This window comes from Vulpes vulpes, chromosome 15 (genome assembly GCF_048418805.1).
Source record: "Vulpes vulpes isolate BD-2025 chromosome 15, VulVul3, whole genome shotgun sequence".
Taxonomy (NCBI): domain Eukaryota; kingdom Metazoa; phylum Chordata; class Mammalia; order Carnivora; family Canidae; genus Vulpes; species Vulpes vulpes.
This window is the reverse complement of record NC_132794.1, coordinates 48,106,452-48,121,504: the sequence shown is the minus strand read 5'-3', so window position 1 is coordinate 48,121,504 and position 15,053 is coordinate 48,106,452. Positions and strand designations below refer to the sequence as shown.

The 15,053-nt window shown below is 39.4% G+C and overlaps 1 protein-coding gene across 1 annotated transcript in view; it reads right to left on the bottom strand.

Annotated features, from left to right (window-relative positions):
- The window catches only part of CHP1 (calcineurin like EF-hand protein 1), a 47,135-nt gene that overhangs the window by 17,976 nt on the left and 14,106 nt on the right, over positions 1-15,053 (bottom strand). Inside the window, exons 3-4 of the mRNA XM_025998498.2 lie at positions 4,447-4,527; positions 58-185 (exon numbers count right to left, since the gene is read on the bottom strand). Coding sequence (XP_025854283.1) covers positions 58-185; positions 4,447-4,527 — 209 coding nt within the window. The remainder of the gene's footprint in view (positions 1-57; positions 186-4,446; positions 4,528-15,053) is intronic.

Here is a 15,053-nt window from a genome sequence, read left to right as displayed (position 1 = left end):
AATGATTTATAAGGAATGAAAGCCAATATTTTAAGCCAGAAAACTTTATCTCCTTACAGTGCAGTTTGTTGCTTCGGCTATTGAGTGGCTCTGGTCCATTCACATCTTTGCTTTTTTCATTATCCTCAATGGGTCGAAAATGAGCCAAAGTTCTCATGAATCCACGGAAGTTTACCTGGTCCTCTCTGATTGGGAAACAGAATAAAAAGAACACCATCTCAATCGGGGTGATTCTTAACTCAATAATATACGGGCAACAGTTTTAGCTAGAGTGGCCTGAAAGTCCATTTAATGAGATCTTTCCCCATATGCACGATTCTTCAGGGCTCATAAAATACCTTTGTTAAGTGTCACCCCAACCTTGTGGGGCAGGTATTATTTTTCCCACATTATAAATGATTAACCAGACTTAGAGAGGTTAACAGAACTCAACACAGTCACCTACTAAAGTTCCTTATAGCTCTTTTCCCAAAAAGGATTTCAAAGTAGCACCAGGTACGTTACAGGCAAGCCAGGACTTGAATTCACTGCTTCAAACTCTACAGGGAGCAGTAAATTAGCTATGTCAACCCAATGACTCCTCAGCCTCAGCCACCAATCATGTTTCCCCTAGAGTCACATACGCCTAGTGATATGTTAAGGTCAAAGTATCCTATGGAAATGCAGCTTTTAAAATAAATAGTTTGTTATAAAAGCAATAAATACATTTTTGGAAATTTAGGGGAAGTAGAAAAATAACACTCTTAGCTCTATCAATTATAATTATTGTTAACATATTTTTTTCCATTTATTTTTCTAAGCTTTTTGGATAACTGTGAACATACTGCATATACAATTTTCTATCCTGCTTTTTAAAACTTTTAAGCATGTCTCCAATTAATATAAACACTTTGAAATATTTTAAATGTCTGCAAAATAATTGTGTTACTTATGATTTTATTATCCCCTCATAATTGGATAGATCTTTTTCCCATTTCTCATGATCATAATGTTTAGAAGACTTATGTATAAAGCTTTTCTGGTACTTAAGACTAGAGGAAATCTTTCTTTTCTTTTTTTTTTCTTTTAGAGGAAATCTTTCTACCATGCCACAATCAGTAAACCTATGAGAAATAATTCTAAAACTTGAATGAACAACATTCTTTAGTATTAAAAAAGAATATCCCACATGACATAGTTCTTTATTTATGGCAGTCATGGAAAGAATAGGTTGCCTGGTTCATGTGGCCTAAAAGTAAATCCCAGTTTTTCCTTGCCTCACTGAATAGTTGAGGTATGTCAGGTCTCTTAAATGCCAGGCAGACACACAGATCAGACTTTCTAAGGGTAGAGTTCAAAAGCTAGGTCATGAGCCCACTGTACTCAAAGGAAGGACTGTTAGTTTCTCAAGTTAGCTATATTGCTAATGTAGCAGTAGGTCTAAGGAATAATGTGGAATGAGATTTAAGTCATATGCCAGAACAACATATTAATGAGTACAAATATTACTGATATACGTCTCTGAGTAAAAGGGAACAAAATGCCAATACTTCACTTTCAAATCTCATTTTAAAAAATTCCACTTGCACAACTTTAGATAAAGAAACAAAAAACCCAGAAATGGAATATCTGTATCTTATTACAGCAGGGAGCAGAAGGGCAGCTTGCTAAGAGTTTAGTGGTGCAGCCCTGCTGCACCTCATGTACACTTACCTAGTGTCCTTAGCAGAACATTGCACAGGACAGCAAGCGATACTGTAATCAAAAAGCTTCCCACAAACTGCTTTTTCTAATAACCAATGGTTACTATGGAACTCGGAAAAAAATGTTGGCAAAAAGACTCTACTGGGTTTACTTTTCATTGCAAAAGGTTTGGACACAAACCATAGTTGTGAAAGTTATCTCTGGACAGGGTCAATGCTCTGCATGGGCTAAGGAGGAAGTGGAAAAAAACTCAAGAATTGGGATCCCTGGATGGCGCAGCGGTTTGGCGCCTGCCTTTGGCCCAGGGCGCGATCCTGGAGACCCGGGATCGAATCCCACATCAGGCTCCCGGTGCATGGAGCCTGCTTCTCCTTCTGCCTGTGTCTCTGCCTGTTTCTCTCTCTCTGTATGACTATCATAAATAAATAAAAATTAAAAAAAAAAAAAATTTAAAAAAAAAAAAAAAAAAAAACAAAAAAAAAAACTCAAGAATTCAGCATAAAAACCACACCTGAAACAAACAGGGTAGTTTATGGAGAGAAAAATGAAGATGGGCAAGAGATTCCTCATGGTCAACATGAATGCGAAGACAGCAAGTGTCAGTTTGATTCGATTCCTGTCTTCACATAAACTAGCTGCTGCTACTCTTCTCACTCTGTCACTCAGCTTTACTGAATGCCCAACTTTTCAATTTGCAAATTCCTTTGTTCTCAGTTCAGAGTTCTTAAATTTCCTCTCCATTTTATCTGATAATATCCTCACTGACACTTAGTGTTATTATTAAAAAATTGGCAACCACTGAACTTTTTAAAGTCCTTTGGGTCATACAGATAAGTCTTGAGGAACCAGGAAGAAGTTGTTAAAGAGATTACTTAATATAATATAATAAGCTTTATTCAGAAAAAGGTACCTAATCAAATCAATAAATATTTACTCAGTACTCTGAAGTCAGTGTATTAGGTACTGAAACATATCAGGGGATCCCTGGATGGCTCGGCAGTTTGGCGCCTGCCTTTGGCCCGGGGCGTGGTCCTGGGGTCCCGGGATCCAGTCCCGCGTCGGGTTCCCGGCGTGGAGCCTGCTTCTCCCTCCTCCTGTGTCTCTGCCTCTCTCTATATATATATGTCTCTCATGAATAAATAAATAAGTTTAAAAAAAAAAAAAAAAGCTTAGTTCTACATTACACAAACCCAAATCTATTCAACAAACTGTGTGTGTGGTAGAGAGGACTGTATCCTTATCCAATGTTGTAAAAGAAAAATAAAGATTGTGGAAATGTTCCACATTCAAGGAAGCCAAAGAGACATGACAACTGACCCGACTGGATCCTATACTGGATGAGAGGAAAATGACATAAAGGAGATTAAAATTGGAATATGACTGATATGGGATGCCTTGGTGGCTCAGTGGGTTGAGTGTCTGCCTTCAGCTCAGGTCATGATCCCAGGGTTCTAGGATGGAGCCCCATGTTAAGCTCCCTGCTCAGTGGGGAGCCTGTTTCTCCCTTACCCTCTGCCTGCCACTCCCCTCTGTTCATGCTCTCTCTCTCAAATAAATAAATAAAATCTTAAAAAAAAAAATCTTTGGGACACCCAGGTGGCTCAGCAGTTTAGCCCCTGCCTTTGACTCAGGACATGATTCTGGAGTCCCAGGCTCAAGTCCCACATCAGGTTCCCTGCATGGAGCTTGCCTCTCCCTCTGCTAGTGTCTCTGCCATGCCCGCCCCCCCCCCCCCCCCCCCCGCCTCTCTCTCTCTGTCTCTCTCATGAATAAATAAATAAAAATCTTAAAAAAAAAAAAGATCTTAAAGACTTTATGGTAAAAAGAATGTAATGTATTAGTAATTTAAAATATTAATTATATATATATTTTTTAATATTTATTTACTCATGAGAGACACAGAGAGAGGCAGAGACATAGGCAGTGGGAGAAGCAGGCTCCATGCACAAAGCCCGATGTGGGACTCGGTCCCAGGATCACACCCTGAGCCAAACGCAGCCACTCAACCTCTGAGCCACCCAGGTGTCCCAATATATTGATTATATATTAAATGATATTTTAAATATGTTGGATAAATAAAATATATATTAACGAAGTTAATTTAACTTGTTTATTTTTTACTTTTATGTGGGTACTAGAAAATTTATAATTATGTATGTGACTTGACTATATTTTCATTGGCTTGAATGGAGAGACAGCATAAGCGATTGAGGCAAAATGTTAATGATATAACAATAGATGTGTCTGGGTAAAAGACATACAGGAGTTCTTTGTATTATTTTCAGTTTTAGCAACTTTTCTAGAAATTTGAAATTATTTCCAAATAAAAGTTTAAAAAATTTTTAGTTTTACATAAGGGTAAACAGAGATTAAGGACAGAATTTTGAGGGCAGCCCAGGTGGCTCAGTGGTTTAGCGCCGCCTTCAGACCAGGGCGTGATCCTGGAGACCGGGGTTGAGTTCCATGTCGGGCTCCCTGCATGGAGCCTGCTTCTTCCCCTGCCTATGTCTCTGCCTTTCTCTCTCTGTGTCTCTCATGAATAAATAAATAAAATCTTAAAAAAAAAAAAAAGACAAAATTTTGAAAATAGGCTCATATACCTATTTGAAGAGATATTCTATATACCTATTTGAAGAGATATTCTATATATGATCAAGTTAAGGATGCTCAATATAATCAGTAGGATCATGATCTAAAATGACCCAACCAATGACATTATTCCAGACTTGCCTCAGAAAGGAAGCCAACAACTCACAGACTCACCCCTCTGGAAAGAAGGCATTAATGATCCGGTCCCCCAATGGGTTGATGGCAAGTTCCGGAATTCGCTGGAAATCTTCCCGGCTGCCAAAAAATCACCTTGAGTTAAAAAAATACTGGCCCTTAGCATGTACTCATTCAGTCATGCAAGAGTACAACCTAGCAAGAATATTACCTCATGGAATTTACTTCTGTGGCAAATTACACCAAATAACTGCAAAGAATAGCACTTTAGTAGGTGCCAAGTGTTTCTTGTACCAACTCAGGAGTGGAAGAAGCCAGATTTGACTATGCTACATTCCAGGGAATTCGTCACACAAGTTACTTCAATAAAACAACTGACAAGCAAATACTGAGCAGTCCCTGTAAATCATTCTTTGAACATTACCATTTTGTACTTAGTTATTAAGTTTTGAGAGTGAACAGCAATGCAAACCACAGAGCTTATGTATGGTTAGCAAATATCCTGTACCCCTGTAAGACCTACAACAACTATGAATTCTAAGGAATTCTTAGGCAATGTCCAAGGAAATAATAAAGTGTGACAATTTCCATATTTCCATGCTCTGAATCTGGCTTTTTCTCCATTGTCTTCTACAGACTCAGAGCTAGAGAAGTATTTAAGCCTGGAACCTTGCAAGAGCAGTCATCCTCTCTCAACTTGTAAGTTATGCTGAAATGAATATTATTAGCTGCCATTCACTGTATACACATCACGTGGCACTCTGTTTATACACATTATCTAATTTCTTCAAGCCAACATTTTATCTGTACCCTTTGAGTTGAGGAAACTGAGAGTGAGAAAAAGTAAAGAAGCTAGTAAGTGGCAGAAGTATGGTTTAAATCTATGTCAGGGGATCCCTGGGTGGTGCAGCGGTTTGGCGCCTGCCTTTGGCCCAGGGCACGGTCCTGGAGACCCGGGATCGAATCCCACGTCGGGCTCCCGGTGCATGGAGCCTGCTTCTCCCTCTGTCTGTGTCTCTGGCTCTGGCTCTGCCTGTGTCTCTGGCTCTGTCTCTCCTTCTATCTCTCAAGAATAAAAAAAAAAAAAAAATCTTTTAAAAAAAATAAATAAATAAATCTATGTCAAAGGACATGTTCCTTTTTCTAAAAACAAAAACAAAAACAAAAAAAAACATACTTCTGAGGCACCTGGCTATCTCAGTCAGTGGAGTGTGACTCTTGATCTTAGGGTTATGAGTTTGAGCCCTATGTTGGGTGTAGAGATTACTTAAAAATAAAATCTTGGGGTATCTGGGTGGCTCAGTGGTTGAGCATCTGCCTTTGGCTCAGGGCATGATCCCAGGGTCCTGCATCAGGCTCCCTAAAGGGAGCCTGCTTCTCCCTCTGCTTCTCCCTAAGCCTATGTCTCTGCCTCTCTCACAAATAAATAATTTTTAAAAAATCTTAATAAATAAAATTAAAAAAACCCAAACCACTCTTCTTGGGGTGCCTGGGTGGCTTAGTTGGTTAAGCATCCGACTTCAGTTCAGGTCATGATCCCGGGTCATGGGATCCAGCTGCATCAGATTCTGCACTTAGTGGGGAGTCCGTTTGAAATTCTCTCCCTCTGCCCCTCCTTTGCTCATGCATGCTCTCTCTCTCTCTCTCTCTCTCATATAAATAAAATCTTTTTTTCTTAAGATTTTATTTATTTATTCATGAGAGACACAGCGAGAAAGAGAGGCAGAGACACAGGCAGAGGGAGAAGCAGGCTCCATGCAGGGAGCCCAACATGGGACTTGATCCCAGGTCTCCAGGATCAGGCCCTGGGCTGAAGGTGGCACTAAACCACTTAGCCACCAGGGCTGCCCAAAGAAAATTTTTATTTTTTGTTTTATTTTTATTTATTTATTTTTTTTATTTATGATAGTCACAGAGAGAGAGAGAGAGAGAGGCAGAGACACAGGCGGAGGGAGAAGCAGGCCCCATGCACCGGGAGCCCGACGTGGGATTCGATCCCGGGTCTCCAGGATCGCGCCCTGGGCCAAAGGCAGGCGCCAAACCGCTGCGCCACCCAGGGATCCCTATTTTTTGTTTTATTTTATAATCCCCACTGTTCAGGGAGCTTGACTCCACTAGATCCTAGGGCCCTGGGATTATGACCTGAGGCAAAGGCAGATTCTCAGCCAACTGAGCCACCCACACACCTTAATAAATAAATCTTTAAAACCAGACAGACACACACACACATACTTCTTTCCCATATTAAACTTCCTCAAAGGTACTCTCCCAAAAATGTTCAGTAAGTATTTTCTAAAAACACCTTAGTTGATATTTTGTGCCAAGAATATAAAGCTATTACATATCTGTGCTGTATTCCTCAAAAAAATGAATGTCATGAAGGGCATAGAAAGGCAAAGGATTGTTTCAGATCATACGGGGCTAAAGAGACATACAAAACCAAACTCAATGCACAATCTAGACTAGGAAAAACATTGCTACAAAGGACATTACTGAGCCAAGAGGTAAAAACAGAATACAGGCTGTACAGAATATGGGATTATATAATAGTACTATATCAAAATGCTAATTTTTTTAAAGATTTTATTTATTTATTCATGACAGAGAGAGAGACAGACAGGCTCTGTGCAGGAAGCCCAACGTGGGACTCGATCTCGGGTCTCCAGGATCACACCCCAGGCTGAAGGCGGCACAAAACCGCTAGGCCACCAGGGCTGCCCAAAATGCTAAATTTATTGACTTTGACACAACAATGTTACACTGAAGTATGTGGCAAAATATTAACAATTGGTAAATCTGGATTTCAGGTATGTGGACTTTTTTTGTATTCTTCTTGGAATTTTTCTTTAAATTTGAAATTATTTCCAGACAAAAAAGAAAAAAGGAGAAAAATAAAAATAAAATTCAAATAAACCTGATTCTTGCCTTCAAGACCTTTACTAACAGAAGAGAGAACATTTATTTCTCCGTCCCCTTTGTACTAAATGCTAATGAAGGGGATCCCTGGGTGGCTCAGTGGTTCAGCACCTGCCTTTGGCCCAGGACTTGATCCTGGAGTCCCAGGATCAGTCCCGCATCAGGCTTCCTGCATGGAGCCTGCTTCTCCCTCTGCCTGTGTCTCTGCCTTTATTTCTCGCTGTGTCTCTCATGAATAAATAAATAAAATCTTTAAAAAAAATTAATAAATGCTAATGAAATTGTTCCTATTTTTATCCAGAAGCCTTTAATATTAATACTCTGTTTCTCTTAGAATGGTTTAACATTTAGATGGTCCTGAATTAATTCAAGAAGCTCATCTCCAGCATATCTGGTAGTGACAGGTAGGTAGAAACTGACCTACGGGACTGAGTACAAAGCTCTGAAATAACTCTAGATTCTAATCTTCCTTGATCACTTAGGGTAATGTTTACATCAGTGAATGAATCAGAAGAAGCCATTGCTTAAGATGATAAAAGATAATTACTCCAGTCCTGATTATTTAATTCAACAAACACGTACTAGGCTCTTATTACATAATACATTCCAGTAATACAAAGTCCACATTATCACCAAAAATGGTTCCTCTTCTTTGACAGAGGTTAAGAAACAATGACTACTCTCTTTTAAATGAAGATTAAGGCTCATTTGAATTGCAAAGCCACCTACTTCAGCTTAATGTCTAACAAGCTGGAGTAATTTTAGCTGAGAAAAGGCACAGTTTAAATACTGGGTCTAGTCTAGTATCAGGTGATGAGTGTATAACCTAGCCTGAACTTCAGTCTTAAAAGGGATCCAGTCTTGAAATTCCAACGTCAGTAAGACCTAAACCTGTCCTTTAACACTTAAAAAAAAAAAAAAAAAAAAAAAAAAACTCTACGCTTGCAATTTAGATTGTATATACAATGCAGTTCTATAAGACTAAGAGGAATACTGTTGATGGTATCAAACTTAAAATGAAAGAGTACAGGGGCACCTGGGTGGCTCAGTGGTTGAGCATCTGCCTTTGGCTCAGGTCTTCATCCCCGCAGGGAGCCTGCTTCTCTCAATCTGCCTATGTCTCTGCCTCTCTCTCTATGTCTCTTATGAATGAATGAATGAATGAATGAATGAAATAAACAGTATAAAACAATCTTTGTAAACTCCTAAACAATACACAGTTTATTATTATTAATTGTTCTATAGTAGAATGGAGATCATCTGGGCAATTTTTCTAAAACTTAGCTTCTTAAATTTGTCTACTAACTTAATAGAGAAAAATATATACTCCAAGCAGCCCATACACAAGTAAGATTTGTTCAAAATGTATACTCATAAAAGAGCATGTCAATATTATATTCTACCTTATAGCATACTTAGGAAAATCTTCCTCAAAGATATTTATTCCACGGGTGCTGACCCAAAAATAAAAAATAAAAAAATTAAAATTAAAATAAAATTAAAAAAATAAAAAATAAAAGATATTTATTCTTAAGATAATATCTTAAGAAAAGATATTTTAGGGGTGCCTGGGTGGCTCAGCAGTTGAGCATCTGCCTTCAGCTCAGGGAGTGATCCCAGAGTGCCAGGATCGAGTCCCACATCAGGCTCCCTGCATGGAGCCTGCTTCTCCCTCTGCCTCTGCCTCTCTCTGTGTCTCTCATGAATAAACAAATAAAACCTTAAAAGAAAAGATATTTTGGGATCCCTGGGTGGCTCAGCGGTTTGGCGCCTGCCTTTGGCCCAGGGCGCGATCCTGGAGACCCGGGATCGAATCCCACATCAGGCTCCCGGTGCATGGAGCCTGCTTCTTTCTCCGCCTGTGTCTCTGCCTCTCTCTCTCTCTCTGTGACTATCATAAATAAAATAAAATAAAATAAAATAAAAAGAAAAGATATTTTAACTGGAAGTAGGCAAGTCTGAGAACAGAATCACATTTAACAGAATTCTTTGTGGATAAGAAATTCCCCACGAAGAGTGGTTTTCCAGACTTTCATAGGCACAGAAATGTTTGAGAGACCTTTAGTAACCAGAAGCGCCAGCCCTCTATGCTGATGCTGATCTTCACTATGTGGAGGTTCCTTCTCTTACTTGGAAGAATCAGTCTCACAGCTAACTTTATATTTCAGGACCTGGGCCGATGGTGAGATGACATATACATAATGAGGATATTAAAATCTATTACTTGTGGGATGCCTGGGAGGTTCAGCGGTTGGGCATTTGCCTTTGGCTCAGGGCATGATCCCAGAGTCCCAGGATCAAGTCCCACATCGGGCTCCCTGCATGGAGCCTGCTTCTCTCTCTGCCTGTGTCTCTGCCTCTCTCTCTGTCTCTCATGAGTAAATAAATAAAAGGCTTTTTAAAATTAATTAATTAAAAATAGAATTTTGTTGTCTTGATTGGATTGTTTTAATGTAAAGTGTCAAAAGGTGCCAAATCCAGTCTTTGCTAGTTGTTTTAGCATTCCAGGGTCAGACTGGCTAATCTGCAAGGCTGCATGTGATTTTTTTGGTTGAACATAGTGGCAGTGGGCACGTACACATTTACCTTCTCTCATTCTCTAAAACCCCCTGAAATGTCAGCAGAAACATACAAATGGGAATATATCCCTGACATAAACAACCAGGGTGGGAGGAGTGTGCTAGTAAACAACGGATTGTGACAAATTCTGGAAGTCAGAAAATAAATGCAAATGCAGTGACAATTAGGTCACTCTAGTAGAGGGCCCATGAAAAGGCTGCGGCAGAGTTAACAACCATTCTCCTTGCAGAATTTCAACAAGGTACCACACTAAAGTGCCAGGTAAGGGAATAAGCATTCAGAATAATTAACTAAAGGAGTTTTTAAAGAACAGGCTAGCTGCCTGCTGCTATCCTAAGAATATAAAACCATCTGTCCCCAGGCAAAAAGTGGAGAAGTGTTTCGGAAAGAAATGGGAAGACCTACATGGACAGGGCTGCAACCAAATATGGGAGGTGGCCTCCAAAGAACAGTCCTTTTATTTGGGGAAAGAATATCATAAATCTGTTCCTTTCCTCCTTGACCACATACTCTAAAGGGAAGTCTACCAACTTACTAGCCCTGCTCAGAGAATATTGGGCTTGAAGTCAGCCCTTCTATCCAGGAAAGACCTATGGAGAAACCAACCACAAACAAATCTATGCCAGTTTTCTACAGTAGTCCATGCAGGTGTTTTCATAAATATGAATGGACAACCAAAGCTCACTAAATCTTTTGGGAAAATTAATACCACTAAAGAGTAGGATCAGGCAGCCCCGGTGGCGCAGCAGTTTAGCACCGCTTGCAGCCCAGGGCGTGATCCTGGAGACCCGGAATTGAGTCCCATGTCGGGCTCTCTGTGTGGTGCCTGCTTCTCCCTCTGCCTGTGTCTCTGCCTCTCTCTCTCTCTCTGTCTCTATGAATAAATAAAATAAAATCTTTAAAAAAAATTAAAAATTAAAAAATAAAGAGTAGGATCGAGACAAATGGAGATAATGATAATTCAGGGAACACAAGAAAGTTTTGAAAGATTCTAATAAGTAATTCAATAGACACTTGATAGATTTTTGCATCTATAAAGCAAAAATAAGCTACTATGGCAGAACAGAGATCAGAGAACAAGAAAGGTTCTTAGAAGTTAAAAATAAGACTGTGGACTAATAAGAAAGTTTGTCAAAAGGACCGAAAAAAAAATTCAAGGATTTCTTCCAGAAAGCAAAGGAAAAAGTCAAACAGTCAGGAATTATGAGTGAAAAGCTGTCTTGGTGGTCCAATAACTAGCCAATAGATATGCCATAAAAATAAAAAAAGGAAGAGGAAATAATAAAAGAAATAACAGATGAAAACTTCCCAGCTAAAGGACATATTTTTAAGATTTTTTATTCATTTATTTGGTCAGAGAGAGAGAAAGAGAGAGAGAGCAAGTGAGCGAGTGAGCACATATGTTGGCAGAGCAGCAGGCTGAAGGAGAGAGAGCAAGAAGCAGGTTCCTTGCTGAGCAGGGAGCCGATGATGCAGGGGCTCAATGTGGAGCTTGATCTCAGGACTCCAGGATCACAACCCGGGCCAAAAGCAGACACACTCAACCAACTGAGCCACCCGGGTGCCCCTAAAGGACAAATTTTTAGAGTGAGAAGATTCATCTAACACTGAGCAATGAATAATGAAAAATAACCCACAAAAAGGTACATTTTTGTGAGGTTTCAGAACATCAAAAGGAGATTCTTTGAAGGTTTCAGAGAGGAAAAAAAAAGATGAACTATTATAAGGTGAGAATTAGACTGGCATCACAGTTCTCATCTGTGAAACTTCGTTCTGATATGACTGATACAAGTGTGAACAAAGCAAGTGATTGTGTAGGACACTGAAATCATCTGTCCTCTGGATAAACTAACAAGAAAGTGAAACTCAAAAGCACTCAGTGTTAAAAAAAAATTTTTTTTTTAAAGCAGCACTCAGTGTTTGAGGAAATAAATGGCTATCATTCAGGACACAAGCTCCTGAAATTTATAGGTAATCCTTTCTTAAGTGATATGTAACAATACAGCCAACTAGCAATTTTCAATAATAACTTACTTGCAGAGTTTAGTTGGTTTGCACTATCCCCTGTAGGCAATTTAACCTGCATGATTTAATATCCAGAAATATTTTTCATCATGGTAAAATTTGAGAAAAAGTATTATCTGACAGAGTCAATATTAAAATTGCTCAAAAAGGGAATTTTTTTTCAAAAAGGGAATTTTTTAAAAGTAAACTTTTACTGAAGTATAACAGAGACATAGAAAAGAGTACAAATCACAAGTATATGGCATGATGAATTTCAACCAAGTTAAGATTATAATCAGTACCCAAATCAAGAAACAGATTATGATCTGTCCCCAAACACCTCCTTCATGCTCCTTTTGTCTCTAACTGCTACCGTCCACCATGGGTAATCATGATGCTGACTTCCAACATCATACATTAGATCAGTACAGAAGGTATTAGTTTTTCTTTTAAAGATTTTATTTATTTGAGAGAGAACACACAAACCTCAAGAGCCAGCATGGGGGTTTGTGGGACACAGACGGAGAGGGAGAAGCAGACCTCGCTGAGAGGTGACGTGCATGGGGCTTGATCCCAAGGAACCTGCGATCACGACCTGAGCCAAAGGCAGACACCTAACTGAATGAGCCACCCAGGTGCCCCAGTACAAAAGATATTTTAACTAGTGAACTTATCTTTGTATTCAGATGCTGACCAGATTCTTATTTGACCTGACCTACAAAGGATTACTGCAAGACCCTTTATAGGACAGATGCCATATCAAGATCAATTTCTTTTTTTTCAAGATCAATTTCAACAGCAGTGGTAGAAACACGTTACCCAAAATAACAGCATCTGAAGGATTTGTGAGGTTATGGTATATTTTTATATTTTATGAAATACCAATCTGAAAGATGATACATGTAAAAAGAGAGTCTATAGGTAAACTGCAAATCATTGGCAAATACTGTTTACAATACTCCCTTCTTGGGATGCCTGGGTGGCTCAGTGGTTGAGTGTCTGTCTGGCTCAGGGCCTGATTCCAGATTCCCGGGGTCTGGTCCCACATTGGGCACCATGCATGGAGCCTGTTTCTCCTCCCTCTGTCTGTGTCTCTGCCTCTCTTTCTGTGTCTTTCATGAATAAATAAAGAAATCTTTAAAAAACAAAACAAACAAAAAAATTCCCTTCTTGAAGGGGCCCAATTCACTTGAGCATATTAAAGATGCCAGGAAATCCCGTAAAAAAAGAAGTCTGTTAAACCTTGCTTACCAAACTTTGCATAAAGTTTAGTTGATAATTTTTTCTTTCGTTCTTTTTTTTTTTTTTAAAGATTTTATTTATTTATTCATGAGAGACACAGAGAGAGAGAGCACGAGAGGCAGAGACACAGGCAGAGGCAGAAGCAAGCTCCATGCAGGGAGCCCAACGTGAGACTCAATCCTGGGTCTCCAGGATCACACCCTGGGCAGAAGGCAGTACTAAACTGCTGAGCCACCTGGGCTGCCTGATAATTTTTTTCTTCTTTTTATACAATACCTATTGGTAGACCAAGAAACTAGTGTTCTATAAAATAAACTTTGGGACAAACTTTTTTTTTTTAAGATTTTATTTATTTATTCATGAGAGACACACACAGAGAGAGAGAGAGAGAGGCAGAGACACAGGCAAGGGGAGAAGCAGGCTCCATGCAGGAAGCCCGATGTGGGACTCAATCCCAGGACTCTGGGATCATACCCTGAGCCAAAGGTAGATGCTCAACCGCTGAGCCACCCAGGCATCCCACTTTGGGGGAAATTTCTGAAAGCATTTTGGAGAAGCTCCATGTCTAACCAAAGCCTTGCATAGTTTCTGCTTTATGTTCCCACTGGGACTAACATTAAAAAGGAATACAAGTATGCTACGAATAGTATATGGTACAGCCTTTTGCTCTCTAGAATTTGGCTTCTGGTCACAGACATGGAGCATCAGGAAAGTGAAGAAAATGTAGAAAGGAAAATATTTCTGCTAAAAGCCATCTGAAGAAAACCTGGGCCTGTTCCAGATAACAAAAGACTGGTAACTTGCATTTGGCTAAGCACCCTGATAGGTTCTAGAAAGGTCAAGAAAGGACTTGAGCTGGGTTTGGCAGATAAGGCTAGAAAGAGCTATATCACACATACCATAGACTTTAGAGTGCCACAGGGATTCTCTAAGGCTGGAGGGAGTAGAAGAGATGTGGCTGAGGAAGGGGATAGGACAATCTAACAGATGGCCAGAGGCAGAGATGGCTATTGTCAGGAAGCAAAGCCAGAGTGAAACCCCTGATATGTAAAAATGATTTACGTATAATGTATTAGTTGTTTACTAGGTAGTATAAGGAGATAATTTCTTCTTCTACTCAAGGTGACTTGCGGCTTCTCCCATATTTGAATCCATACCACATGGAGATCAAAGCACAAATTTAAGACCTAGTGCTTTGTAAAGCTGAGTACAAAAAATTAGTTAGATCAAGGTAACTATGAAATAAAAAATTATGTCATCACTTTCTACCACCTCTTCCCCAACCAAGGATGCATAGAAACAAGCACTGAGAACAGTACCTAGCACATCCAGTCAATAAATACATATCAAATGAATGAATTAGCGCACTCACTGGCTTTCCATAGAGTATGAAATGGTATTTTAGGAATTGAGCAAATCTTAGCTAGATTTTAATGAACAAGTAAATACTAGCGGACACCTGCAAAGTTTTCATTCTAAGAGCTCCTTTTGTAAGAGTCTTTCCATTGTTTTCTAGCAAATAATTGAAAGTGATTAAAACAGACACACACATTTACATATCTTTCAGTTTCCACAAAGAGAAGGACTCAAAATGGGGGTGTCTGGAAGACTCAGTTGGTTGAGCATCTGACTCTTGGTTTTGGCTCAGGTCATGGTCTTGAGTCGTGGGATAGAGCCCTGAGTCGGGTTCTGTGTTCAGTGCGGAGTATGTTTCAGATTCTTCTCCCTCTCTCTCTGTCCCTCCCCTGCTCTCTCAATCTCTCTCAAATGAATAAATAAAATCTTAAAAAAACAACAACAACAACAAAATGAATGTGAATTCTATACCTTTACTCAGTGGTCAAATCTGAATTTATGAGGGAGATGTAATCCCAAACTCTAGTAAATTACTCAAGTATTAGAGC